The sequence below is a fragment of the Cervus canadensis genome, chromosome 2 (assembly GCF_019320065.1).
Source record: "Cervus canadensis isolate Bull #8, Minnesota chromosome 2, ASM1932006v1, whole genome shotgun sequence".
NCBI classification, from domain to species: Eukaryota; Metazoa; Chordata; class Mammalia; order Artiodactyla; family Cervidae; genus Cervus; species Cervus canadensis.
Window position 1 is genome coordinate 103,344,130 of NC_057387.1, and position 13,402 is coordinate 103,357,531.

Sequence of the window (13,402 nt, forward strand, 5' to 3'; positions counted from 1 at the left end):
AGACTCGCTCCACAGCTCTTCTCTTCCCTCGACACCCAACGCCACTTGAAAAAAATTTATTATTGCTAATAAACAAGGGTGTTTGTTTTTTTTTAACCCTTTCTAGCTTGCTCCCCCTCGGGTCCTGCTCCACCCCCACGGAAAGCTAGTTTCTCTTTATTCATTTTCAGGAGAAATGGGGAAGGGGGCCCTTCCTCCTGCAGAGTTGGAGAAGAGATGCGAAGTACCAGGGTGCATCTCAGCCGCCCCTCTGTATCTAAGGATTTAAGCCATCTTCCTCCGAAGCCCCTGCAGTGGCGGTGCACGGTCAAGTCCGGCTTTCCACAGCAGAGGGTCTGGCCTGGGCTCTCCCACCCCCACCAGCTCCTGCAGCTCCCCTAGTCCAGCGCTGGACGATTCTCTCGGAATTCCGCCTCCCCTGAGTCCCGGGCCCAACTCTAACTCTGCTTCCAAGAGGGATGGGAGTTAGGAACGGAAACCGGCTCCTGGGTCAGTCTCCGGCCGCTGCCGTCCAGCCAGCGCCGGCGCGTGGGAGCTGGAAGGCGAGACTCAGCCGACGGCGGGCTCCGGGTCCCTCTGCTCCCGGCGGGCGCGTCTCCTCCAGCTGGTTGGGCCGCTAGGCTGCCGCCGTCTCCCAGCTCGCGGTGCCAGCTCTCGTGCTCCACGCCCGGCTCCCAGCCTCCGTGCCCTCGCAGTCGAAGGGGACCGGGGGCCGCAGGGCGGATGGGGACGTCTGAGAAGCGAGGAGAGTCCTCGTTCTCTGGGCGTCCCCCTAAACCGGGTCCCGGGCCCATTTCCCCGCCCTCTGCGCAGGTGTGAGCTCGCGAGTGTACGCCTCGGCGGGTGTGAGTGTGAAGTGTGTGTGCGCGGGGGAGTGCGCGGAGGGAGCGCGGGCGGCGCGGGAGGCGGGAGGCAGGGCGCGGGGGAGGGGGCTGGGAGGGAGTGTGTGCGCGCGTGCAACTCCACTCCGGGGCTTTGTGCGAGCCCGGGCGATAGCATCCGCCGCGGCTGGAGGAGGAGCGGCCGGAGACGCGCGTGCAGCCCGCCCGGCAGCGCCCGGCAGCCGGGGCAGGTGGGAGCCCGCGCGGGAGCCGAGCCGACGCGAGCCGCAGCTGAGTCCGAGAGGAGCCCGGGCGGAGCCCAGGAGCCTCGCTCGCGGGAGGCCCGTGGGCGGCAGCCGGGCGGGGCGGGCGCCGGCGGGGCGGCCCCCCAGTAAGATGTGCGCGGCGCCGCGGGGCGCCCCCCACTCGCAGCGGCGCTCGGGAGCCGGGCAGCTGGGCCAGGCGGCGCCTCGGGGGCTGCTGCGCGCCCGCGCCTAGAGCTGCCGCCCCAGGGAGCCCGCCACGGCCGCGCCCCGGGCACGCTCGGCGGCGCCCAACGATGACCGCTCCCTGGCGGCGCCTCGGGAGTCTGGTTTGGGAATACTGGGCCGGGCTCCTCGTGTGCGCCTTCTGGATCCCAGACTCGCGCGGGATGCCCCACGTCATCCGGATCGGTAAGAGCTCCCCGGAGCCGAGGGTCTCCGTGCGCCCGGGCGGGGGCGGGAACGGGGGGCCACTGAACGCGATCCCAAGAGATTTCCCAATGTCTCAGCGGGCTGCCGGGGCCGGGTGACCACCAGAAGCTCGACCCGGTGAGGACAAAGTTCCCAAGCCGGGGTCACGGGCCTTACTTATTGGGGAGAAGGCAGCCGGGCTGCGGCGGGCGAGGGGCCCTTGGCGCGCTCCTGGACCGCCAGACCTGGCGGAGTGTAGCGAAGCGTTCGGGTCCCAGCCTGAGTCTCGGGCGCATTTGCCCGCGACTGCCAGCAGGACCGGCCGCAGACCGAGTTCTGGGATCTGGCTCCTCCGCGAAGCGGGAACCCTGGGAAAGGCGCCAACTTCTCTTGCCTCCCCGCTTCCCGCGGGCTCCTCGCCCCAACCTGGGGCAGGGCTCCAGCGGCCGCGGCGGGGAAGCAGGGTCCGGCTTCGCCAGACGAGGACGGCCGGTCTCCTCTCCCGGTGGCCGCCCTCGGCCTCGGTGGCCCCCGTTCAGCCCCGCGGCGCGGGGCAGGGGAGGGTCGCCCCCTCCCACGGTCGCTCCAGCCATCCATCGCGGCCGAGGCCTCTTCCCCGCCTGGGGCAGCAAAGAGCCTGACCGGCGCAAGCAGGGAAGGCGGGGAGAGGGATGCCAGTGGTTTTTAAAGTTAGCCGAAATCCCTCAGCAGCTGGCGGCGGCTGGCGGGTCTGCGCGCGGCTCTGAGGCTCTCGCGTCTCCGCGTCTCTTCTCGCCAGAGACTCTTACTCGGGGCTTTAACTTTGTTGTGACCGCCCCAGGCATCCCGTAGGCAGCGCTCAGGGCTGTGCGGGTAGGGAGAGTCGTGGCGGGGGAGGGGTGGGGTGGCGCGTGTCCCAGGCCCGAGACCGCCAGGGTTGGGCCCGGCCTGGCCAGGCGGGAGCCTCGGCCACGCAGGCCCTGCGTCCGCCGCCAGGCGGGAGACCTGGGCCGCCTGGGTTCGCGAGGCGCCCCCACCAGCATCTGGCTCCGCCGAGACAGGGCCGCCTTCCTTCCCTGTGGCTATAATCCAGGCGCGGACTTTGGGCTGCCCGCGGCGTGACGGGGTGCAGGCAACCAATATCGAGCTTGGCTTCCGTACTTGAGGTTTCCCGAGGAGGCAATCAGAAATTCCTTCTCTCTTCTCGCTGGTCTCCCCTGGATTCCAGGTCCTCTTGAACTGGACATCTGGACGAGGGTAGAACACCTTCCTCAGCTCTGCCCACGCTGGGGTCTTCCTGTTCCTGCCCAGGACCCCGGGCAGACAGACATTTGAGGCAGAGGAATCCAGGCACCCGACTCTGGGGACAACCCTCACGACCAGGCTTAACCCTTTGCAGCCCAGACTGCTCCAGGCAAGCCAAAAATGTTGTTTCAATCTTTGCACCTTTGCCTGCCCCAGCGCCTGGTTTGGTCACCATTCCAGGAGCAGGCAGCCCCTTAGTAGTGGGCCAGGACTTCCTTTATTCCCTCTGGTTTGTTTGTGTGTGTGTGTAGGGGCCTGATTGATTAGGGTGCCCTTGGGAGAAAAGAGGGGGATCCAGAAGGTGCTATGCATCCATCCCACGCATTGCAGTTCCCTCTCCCATGTTCCTTCCCCTGCAGGGGTGGGAGGGGCACTCTCAAAGCCCAGCGTCAGGGGGTGGTGGTCTATGGGGCCCAGGAAGACAGGAGCAGGTGAGGGAAGCCAGGGAAGGATGCGCTGAGGAGGGGCAAGATGATGTATCCTCACCCGCTCCCTCTTACCGTGAAATTGACTTTCACCGGGGGACTCCTCACTGCCCTGAGGGGAAGCCCCAAGCCTGCCCGCCCTTTCTTGGGTTCAGCGTGTAATAATGCAATTAAGGACGGCAAAGCCCTCCTCTCTTCTAATCTTTTTCGTATTAAGCCCCAGGATTAATTAGCGTGTCGGCCCAAGCCATTTATATCCAAGAGCCCTGCCCCATTTGATTCCCAGCCCGAGGACTGGGGTGCTGTGCCAATGCCAAACGTGACCGCCGGAGCTCTGCCAGCTTGGATGGAGGATGGGTAGGCTCTGAGATCCCTGGGTGCCTCTGGAGCTCCCTGGGGAGCTGAACTTGCCTCCTTCTGAGCCCAGGCTGGAGTCTCAGCAGGAGCCAAGGGCTAGAGTGGACATGGTGCGTTGTGAGACAAACACACAGAGAATCGCATGTTGCAACCCAAACACAGCACCTTGGCTGGGCCCAATGGCCTCTCCTGTCCTCTCCCTCTCTCTCCAGCCCTGAGATCTCAGGGCTCTGGCCACAGGAATTGAGGCCCTGGAAATTGGGTGTGCTGGATGGTTCTGGTTCCCAAGACGGGTGCCTGAGCTGGCTGTGTTGGGAGCTGAATCCTTCTCCAGTAGGCAGGCGTCGCCTAGCACCAGCCCAGGAGAGGGTTTTCCTGCAGGTGTGCAAGGGGCTCTCTGGACTGGGGAGCAGCGTACCCGCCCCCTCTCTTTGTGCCTTTTTTGGGGGCTGAAATTTCCTCTTAGACAAGGAGATGGATAGCTCAGCAGTGTGACAGAGTGTTCAAACAATCCATCTTGAATAGATGAATTGCATTGCTCTGTCTTTTTGTAATTGTGTCTATCAGAGGGAGAGGTCAAGGCATTGATTGCTTGGATGGTTTGCAAGTAACAAAGGAGAGTGAGGGAGAGAGTGAGGGAGAGAGAGTAATTGGATTGTAGTCTGCAGGAAAAAATGATCATTGATTATTTTATATGAATATGTGGAAGATGTATTCTGTGTGTTGTTATCAAGTGTTGCTTGTTGAAGGTTTTCAAGGCATATTGTTCAGCATTTTATTATTATTATCATCATCGTTATTATTGTTCAGATGGATCCTAGTCTTAACTCACGGAAAGCAGCTTAATGCATGGGTCCTTCCAGTGCTTCTGTGGCCTCATGTGGGGACCTGGATTTCTTGGCTACTCGACCTAGACACTGACGTGGCGGGACCTTGGGCTGGGAACCAGGAGGCCTGGGTTTTCTGTTCCGCCTTCCACCAATTTCCTGAGCCATCTTGATCAAGTCACGCTCTCCCACCAACCTGGAGCCTCAGTTTCCTCATCTGTAAACTATTGAGTTGGCCATGATGCTTGGGATATTCTGTGATTTTAGGGTTCCTTTTAGTGCGGGCTGGCGGGGACTGTCAATGCCTTGACAGGTTTCATGTCTAGATCTTTGCTTGTTTTACATACATGTAGAATCGAGGGCCAGCCTAGCATTTGAGAAGGGAACCAGACAGTGATGGCGTTAGCTGGGGGAGCTCGAGCGGATGGTGGTGATCTCTAGCCAGCCGGGGGGAGGTTCAGAGCCAAATGACTGCAGAGACATAAAGCAGGTGTATGTGGCGGGATGCAAGGTGGGCGGATCGGGCAGACTCGCCGAGCATCTACACTGGGAGCAAAACAGAGTTTGGAGACTCTGAGCCTGGACTGGGGGCGGGGAAGCCCAGCAGACACTGCAGTCAGTCCCAGGGGCGTGAGGTCCCCTCCCCAAGTCAGCCCTGTCTGCATCCCCTGCCATCAGTTCACCCAAATGGTCCTGAATGTTCATCTCCTGAGTTTGGGAGCCGCTGTGTGTAAAAACAATGAGAAATTTCTCGCAGTGACTGGTGATGCGCTGAAACATCGCGGCCGTGTTGGAGCAGACAGGCACTGAATGAAGATCAATAGGGTTTTCCCCCCTGGAAGTAAATAGCTTCAGACAGGACCTGGGAGTGGCCCGAGGGGCCTTAGAAAGCATTAACTTGAGGAATTTCTGCCTCCACTTTCCAGCCCAGCTGCTCCTGTCAGCCGGGCTTCCCTCCTTCTCGAGCTGGAGTTTATAATTTCTTCTTGATGCCTGCCTCACACTGCGCTATACCGTCTTTTGACGTCAGGATGATCCGGGGTTTTTAGAGGTGGCTGATGCGGGGTGAGCCAGCACAGCGTCCCGACTAGGCCCTTCCAAGGTCACTCGGGTCCCCCTGCCGCTGGCATGATAGCTGACTTCAGAAGTCCAGCCTGCTGCATTCTTTCGGGCTTTGAGGAGCGGCTCTTCATTCCTACCCTTCCAAAGGCAAGGCTGCTTGGCTGCTTCCTTTGTGGGGCCTGTGAAGGTCCCTAAGCCCCCTCGTTCCCACAGGGCCCCTGTCCTGTCCCCAGGAAACAGAGCCCGCTCGGTGGGGGTCGGGGGAGGAGGCACAGATGCCCTGTGGATTCTAGGACGACTGCATCCTTAGGGGTGGGGGGTGCAAGGTCATATGCAGGGGAGGCTCAGGGCTTAGGGCTGCTTGGGATGTCCATGCAGGGCAGCACCTGGCTGTGCTCCACCACTGGGACCGTTTCTGATCTGCGGAGGCCAGGCTTCCTCCAGGCTGTTACAGTCACCTGCCCCTGCCTTAGCCCCACACTGCTTCAGCCTGCACGTCCCCACCCCCTTCTTCCCCCCATCTGCGCCCCCCCCAGCCCCCGCCTTTCTTGCTCAGGACCTTCTAGAGAGAACCAAGGGGCTCCCCAGGCCCTGCCTGGCAGCAGAGAGAACTGAAAGTCCAGCAGCAGGGCCCTTCCTCTGGGGCCAGCACCCAGCAGGCCCTGGCGTGTCCTTGCCAAGGTGCTTTGATGGACAGACGGGCCAAGGGTGGGCCTGGTGCAGACGCAGACCAGCCTTGGGCTTGTTGGCTGGAATAGCTCTTCTTGCAGGCGCCGATTCCCCTGCGTGAGCACCAGGGGGCAGTGTGCCTGTGCTGAGGTGGCCTCACCTCCTGCCTGGGACCCCACCTGGGTCTGGAACAACACACAACCGAAATATAATGGCCCTGGTTTACTGAGCACTTACTAGCTGCCAAGCACCGTGCTTTTCAATGAATGACTAGTAGTGTGACTAGTAAGTGCTTGAGACCAGTAGCTGTTGCAGTATTTTTTTTCTTCACCATCTGGTTTAGCCTTCACCAGCCCTGCCTGGAGACATTGTCCTCATTTTGCAGACGAGGAAACTAAGCTTAGTAAAGTCACTTGCCCAAGATCACTTGGCCAGTAAGTGGTGAATGCAGGATAAGAACTCTCACCAGCCAGACCCCAGATCCTGCGTTTTTACTGTGTAGTCTGTGCAATTGGAAGACAGGAGGCACTGATACTTATGGGTGCTGAGTGCAGCACCCCACCCCCTTGCTTCTGGGTGCTGAGTGTGGCCTCAGAGTCCTGGGCTGTTAGGCTTTCTATGGGGATGATTGCATGGGCTCTGTGACACTGACACCTACCAGTAAGCGGTTTTCAGCATCAAACTGTCCTTACAGATGGACCAAGTGGCAGATAAGCTTTCCCGAGAGGAAAGGGATGTCTGGTCTTTCCTACCCCTCCTGCACTTGTGATGCACATCCTTACACCCCACCTTGTCTGGGCTTCTGGACTCTGCTTAATTCTTTAATCCGAGTCCAAAATAAAGGTAGGACACTCCTTTGGGTGTGGCCAGTCCACCCATAGGAATCCCTCTGTTCTCTGGGAACTCCAGCCTACAGTTCACCCTGGCAGCCCCTAGGCTGTCCTCAAAGACATCATCAGAGCCTTGAGGAAACCCCAGGACTCTGCATTTGTGTCTCCCTCCATGCTCTTCAGCTGATGGCCTGGCCGGAAAAGGGGGTCAGCGAATTTGCTCTTGTCCTCCCTTCCTTCTCCACTCCATCTCTCCTCCAGCATACTTTCTCGGCAGATAGGTTGTATGGTCATTTTATTTTTAAGCAAGAGTCACATTTTGACCTTCTAAATAGAGCCTGCCTTGCTGTGAGCTGAGACTGGTGGGCCATCAGAGGGTAAGGTCCACTGACCCTGGGCCCTGGAACATGTGTTGCTGTCCCATGGACACTGTGGGTGGGATGCAGGGACCTGGGTGCAAGAGCTGCCCATTCCCCTTCCCCATGCCACCTCTACCAGAGCAAAGGCAAATCCATGCTTACTCTTCTCCTGCACCATCTTCCTTCTTCCGGGGGATACAGGGAAACTGGGATGATGGTGGCTGCCGGGGACTGACCTGTTCTGGAAGTAGGGGAAAATGTCCTGCTTAGAGTCTCTGCAGAAGTGACAGATGTGGAACAAGCACGATAGGAGGGATCATGTTATTTTCGAGGGTCTCAGTTTCCCCATCTGTAAAATGGGATGAGACTGCTTGCTTCATGGAGTCAGACAGATGGGATACCGTTTCAAAAAAGCTTAAATTCTGTTCCATTCCAAGATCAGTATTTCTTCTTGTTTCTGTTGGAGGAGAGGAGTCTAACACCAACAACCTGGGTGGGACTGGGATCAGAGGAATGTGGCTGCCAGGAAGCAGGATTTAAGGAGGCTCTTGAATGGTGGCCATGCTCTTGCGTGACTGACCATGGTAGTGAGCGCCTCCTTAAATTTTGTGCTCCAGATGCCTCACTGGCCTATGCTTATTAGCACCTGTGTTTCCCTCTGAAGTCCCCGTTTTCTTAGATTCTCTTTGTGCTCCAGAAACCAAACCCTAATTGAGTGTGATTGGGAGATCAGAGAAGACTGGATTGAGGGCAGCAGGTCATTCTGGTTTTGCTTTATTTCCCTTCAGCCACATTTCAAAGGTGCTGTGCCCCAGAGCTCTCTACGGTCACCTCACTTTGGTTTATTTCCAGTTACCTCCGGAGTCCACACTGCCTAGGCTCCAGCCAGGCTTTCTGCTCCCCACAGAGCTTGCATTCCCATGTTCCTCTCCTTGTTTCCTTTGACCTTTGCAGTTTCTTCACTAATGCTCACTGACCTCGATTATAGCTATGTTTGTGGGTTTGTCTAGGGCTTTCTCTCATAGAGCAGTTCTATGAGTCAGTTAGTATATCTCACTGATTCTAAGAGCAACTCTTCCCCCGACATTGTCACATTTCTGAAATCAGTCTGGATCTCACATCAGGTTCGAGTTTACGTGCAGAATTTTTTCTTTCTTGGCACCTTTAAACATGATGGTATGTCTCGGGTTTGATGAGATGTGGTGGGTCTGAGCTTGAGTGGGAGTCTAAGGTGCTAGCTGTGAGACCTTGGGCGAATCACTTCACCTCTGAGCCTCCATTTCCTCATCAATGAGGGAGAACTATTAATATTGGGTTAAACCATATTCAGCTGGTTTTGACATATAAAAATTTCATATGGTTGAAACTTCTAGGGTCTTCACAGGGCTGTTGTGAGGATGAAAGGAAGTAAAGTATATAAAGCTCTTTGCACAGGACCTGGTACTTAATAAATGTCAAGGAGAAAAAGATTCCCCAGGGATGGAGGCTGTGTCTCCACCCTCGGACTCTGAACTGTGAAGCTATCTGCTTCTTATCTGCCCTCTGCCTTGTGCCAGCCATGTAACCAGTACCCCCTGCAGCTCAATATGTGGGTATTTGCCCATTTCTCACATACCCAGCAATGGAATGGATGTCTCCGGCAGCCTGTGATGGTTACCTGCCATGCTAGGGAGCAAAAGGGGTGCTCTTCCTAGCATGCTCCTGTATGCCCAAAGCTCCCAGACACCTCCTGGCCCATTATTTATCACACACCAAAAGCCCATGAGGTTCTGGTTCTTCCCTACATTTGCAGTGTTTTGATTGAAATGTGATTTGCATGTATTCAGAGCTGGGAAGACCCTGGCTATGGGATGCTCTTGAGGGATTGGTCCAGGGAGTCCTGATCAGTTCTTCTTGGATAGGGAGTCCAAGCTTGCTCCTGAAGCAAGCTGGTGAATGCCAGAGAGGGTCTGTGGCTGGAGACTGGGCCCCAGGGGATAGGCACCGCTGGCTCTGCTGGGAGACTCCAGGTAATGAAGCCATGAGTGAGTCCCCATGGAGATCTTACAGATGGGAGATAATGAAATGGGGTGAGGTCGGGGAGAGTGGCAGCTTCCACTCCAAATCCTTTGGTGCTATGCTGAATGGGGGTTAAGGAAGACAGAGGGAAAAAGAGGAGGGAGAAGGAGCTGAGATCCCAGTTTGTGTGAAGAGGGTTCCCATCCATAGGAGACAATGAAGTCTTATGCCATTAAAGGGACCGATGCAGACAGGCTGCGATGGAAGTGGGTTAAGAGTATTCTCAGAACCACTGCAGAGATGAGCTCTTTAAATATAGGAAGGCTGCAAAGCCTTCCTGCATCTGCTTTGCAGAACTGAAATATGCTATTCCAAAAAGCCTGCCCAATTGGGCGGAAAAGCAGGAGCAGGGAGCCAGGGCCTTCCCAGGGCTCCAGGCATCACATTTCCTGTTTACAGTGAAGAATCACAGAATCCAGGCTGAAAAGAACCCCAGGGGTCAGTCTAGGCCTCTGCTTCTCCAATATTAACATGCATCAGAGTCACCTGGAGAGCTCAATAAACTACAGACTGCTGGGTCCCACCCCCAGAGCTTCTGATTCACTGGGTCTGGGGTGAGGCCTGAGAATTTGCATTTTAATGGATTCCCAGATGAAGCTGATGCTGCTTATCTGCCTACACTTTCAGAACCACTGTTCTAAGTCACTGGAGGACCCCTTCCCCCATCCCCAGTAAGTGGATGTCTAGTCTCTGATTGAATACCACCCGTAACAGGAAACTCACCACTTTTTGACCGTGCTTTGTTCTTTATCGCAAACGTATTGGCTGCTCCAATCTTTGTTGCAAAATTTGTCCTAAAATTGGTTTTCCTGCAGTTCCAGGGAAAGTAGTATGCCTTGCACGTTGAGAGTGTAGGTTCTGAAATCCATCTGCCTTGAGCTTGAGCTCCCATTCCTTCCTTCCGTGCTGTGTCACTTTGGGTAAGTCACATAACTGCTCTAAGCCTAGACTTCCTCACCTGTAAAATGGGGATAGTAACAGATCTGACCTCCAGGGATCATTGTGAAAATTAACATGGCTGGCCCAAAGGAAGCTCTCTATAGAAAGTAGAAAGTGAAGTCGTTTGGTCATGTCCGACTCTTTGCGACCAGGTCTCCTCCGTCCATGGGATTTTCCAGGCAAGAATACTGGAGTGGGTTGCCATTTCCTTCTCCAGGGGATCTTCCTGGGTCTCCTGCACTGCAGGCAGACTCTTTACCATCTGAGCCACCAGGAAGGCAAACTCTCTATAGATTTTAGCAGTCTGACATTATGGATAAGCTCACAGGTTCTGGAATCTGACAGCCTGACTTTAAGGACTGCCTCTATCACTTCCCACCTGAGTGATCTGGGGCAAATTAGTTAATCTCTTGTAATAATAATAGTAACACCTGCCTTACGGGGTTTTTATAAGGATTAAATGAGTTAATGCACATAATATGTTTAGACCATAGCCATTATAAGCTCTCAATAAGTGTTACCCATCATTCTTACTATTATGCTCACCCTGCCCTCCCTGAATCTGGTTTGGATTTATACCCTGTCCCACAGTGCGACCCCACAGAAATGTAAAGGCATTTCTCCAGACTAACGATGCCCAGTTCTTTCAGTGTGGTGTCCAGAGCCAACCACAGTCCTGCTTACGTACTGAAAACGGTAAGCTCATCCCCTCCTCGCGTCTCAGCATTGGCGTCTGCTTAGACACCCCCAGACTATTTCAGCCTTTTCTGCAGCCATTTCACTCTGTTGATTTATACTGAGCTGGTGGTCTCATGAGATCATAAGGTCTTTTCCACAGGTATGGCTGCCGATCTATCACTCCTCTCACCCTCTCTTTGGCAGTTGATCTTTTGAGCCTAAAGGCAGGACCTGTCATTTATCCCTGGTAAATCCTATCATTGAACCTTCAGGCAGTTTTTCTTGCTCACTGTTTCTGGACCACCAAAAGCCTGTTCCCATCTCTCCATCCTTGGGAGGTAGGCAGGGATTTCACCCTCTCCTTCCTCCTTGACCTCACCCTCTGCGCCCCAGGGGTCTGTGGTAGAGAAGTAAGTGGTTATTGGCCCGCAGATGTGGTTGTGGTTGAGAACCATGGGTCTGGACAGTGAAGCTTTTGTGCCTCCTTTTCTGCTGTCTGCCATGCTTCATGCCCTCTGAGCCTCGGATGAGCATGCTTGCCTTCACTTCATCTATCCCTGCCATCAACGCATTTGGCAGGATATGACCAGTGTCAGAGTCTGTCGACTTTGTTCAGTGGTCTCGAATCCACCACCTACACTTTAACCAGAGTTGAAATCCCACTGGCTTCTTCATGCTTTCAGGCCCCTTACGACTGCCGGGGTTGGCATCTGCAGGCTCATGTGCTGTCCCTCCTTGCCTCACACACACTCCCTGCTCCTCTGAACTGAACATCCGAGTGCCTGGAAGTCACTGTGTCTTCTCTTACACTTGACCCCTGCTCTTGCTTTTCTTTCTGGCTAACTTCTTAGTCATCCTTTGGGTCTCAGTAAACATATATTTTCCTCCAGGAAGCCTTTCCTGACTTCCATCTCCTTTTATGAGTCCCCACAGCATCCTGAACTTCCCTTGTCATAGAACTTACTGGATTGTAATTCGTGGTTACCTTACAGAGAAGCTTTCTTAGAAAATCTTAGAGACAAGTGTGGACTGCAGCTGACTTGTTCACCACTTTGCCCAATGCACCTAGCACCACGTGTGGTACATAGTAGGTGATTAATAACTATCTGTTAAATAAATGAATGCCTTGATACATACAGATTGAATATAAGTCTATCTAGCAGCCTTGTCATTCAGCTCAACATTTTTTCCATGTTGCCAGTAAGGATTTCATGAAATACATTGTTAGATTCTTTTGTGAAGTCAGTGTCCTAATGCTGTCCATGGTGGTCTTCTGCTGCATCAATTCAGCACCTTCTACACCAAGACCTTTCCTATGAGGTCTATTGGGCAGAGCTGGAGTGTTTAGGGGAATGGGTCTTTCTTTCTTAGGCCTAGGATTGATCTTTACATTCATTTTCTGGTTCCTATTGTGATGATTCTCCTCTTGAGAAAGGCACAAGCTGTCGACTTCAAGAAGAGGCAAAAGAAAAGACCATGACCCTCCTGTCTTTTCTGACCTCACCCCTCTCCCCCTCCCGTCTGTCCCTCGGCATCTCTGCTGCTTCCTCTGGGAGCTGAACCATAAAAGAGAACTTCTGCGGTTCCAGCCTCACCAGGCAGGTCACTCAGGACAGCTGCCAGGCAGAACTGTAGCTGGACCACTTGCGCTATCACCAGTCATAGGTCAGGCTTCCCCTTTTCCTGTTTATGCCACATCACAGGATCCTGCTAGGATGTGTAGACAGCAGGTCTACGTGACAGCTTTGTGTAAAGTGAGGTGTTGACGGTTAAACCTGGAGATTCAGGCTATACAGACAGTCAGCTTGGGCCATTTAGCTTTGAGAATATAAATGCCATCCACACTGAGCCTGGTGAGCAGGAGTGTGTGCACGTGTGTGTGTGTGTGTGTGTGTGTACTTGTAAGAGATGACCAATTGAAAATTCGCTTCTCCAGCATAGGCTTCCCAAACTGGGGTTCAACATCCATTCTTTATCCCAAGTCTGATGAGTGAATACAGTGACTTGACTTTGGGTCACTGGGGAAACTGAGAGTAATTTCCCACTGGCTGGCCTGACCTGTCTACCATGTAGCTGAGAGTGAGGGTGGGACAGGCTGCAGGGGAACCCTGAGCTTCCCCCCAACCATGACAGGACTGGGCTCTCCCCTGAGACTCGGACCTCCCCTTCTTTGCTTCCCTCCCCCAAGGAAATAGATGACACATTATAAGCAGAAATAGCCTGTTGCCTACATGGCCATTTTTCCTGCCCAGTTTAATAGAGGTGACAGCTGTCTATTTTACTTGTCTCGTAACATCGAATCAGTAAATAAAATATGGGTGAACTCGCAGGTTTAACTGAATGATGGCTGGTCCATGGGGAGTGAGAGCTGAGGGGAGAGTTGAGCAGAGAGAGACTGAATCCCTGGCTTCTTGCAAGA

General features: G+C 54.7%; 1 protein-coding gene across 4 annotated transcripts in view; it reads left to right on the forward strand.

Annotated features, from left to right (window-relative positions):
- Nucleotides 1–1,378: 1,378 nt before the first annotated feature.
- GRIK3 (glutamate ionotropic receptor kainate type subunit 3) overlaps nucleotides 1,379–13,402 on the forward strand; it is a 245,336-nt gene continuing 233,312 nt past the window's right edge. For all 4 annotated transcript variants that reach the window (XM_043461871.1, XM_043461872.1, XM_043461870.1 and 1 more), the window contains exon 1: nucleotides 1,379–1,495. In XM_043461871.1, the coding sequence (XP_043317806.1) occupies nucleotides 1,381–1,495 (115 nt within the window). In that variant the 5' untranslated portion in view covers nucleotides 1,379–1,380. The remainder of the gene's footprint in view (nucleotides 1,496–13,402) is intronic.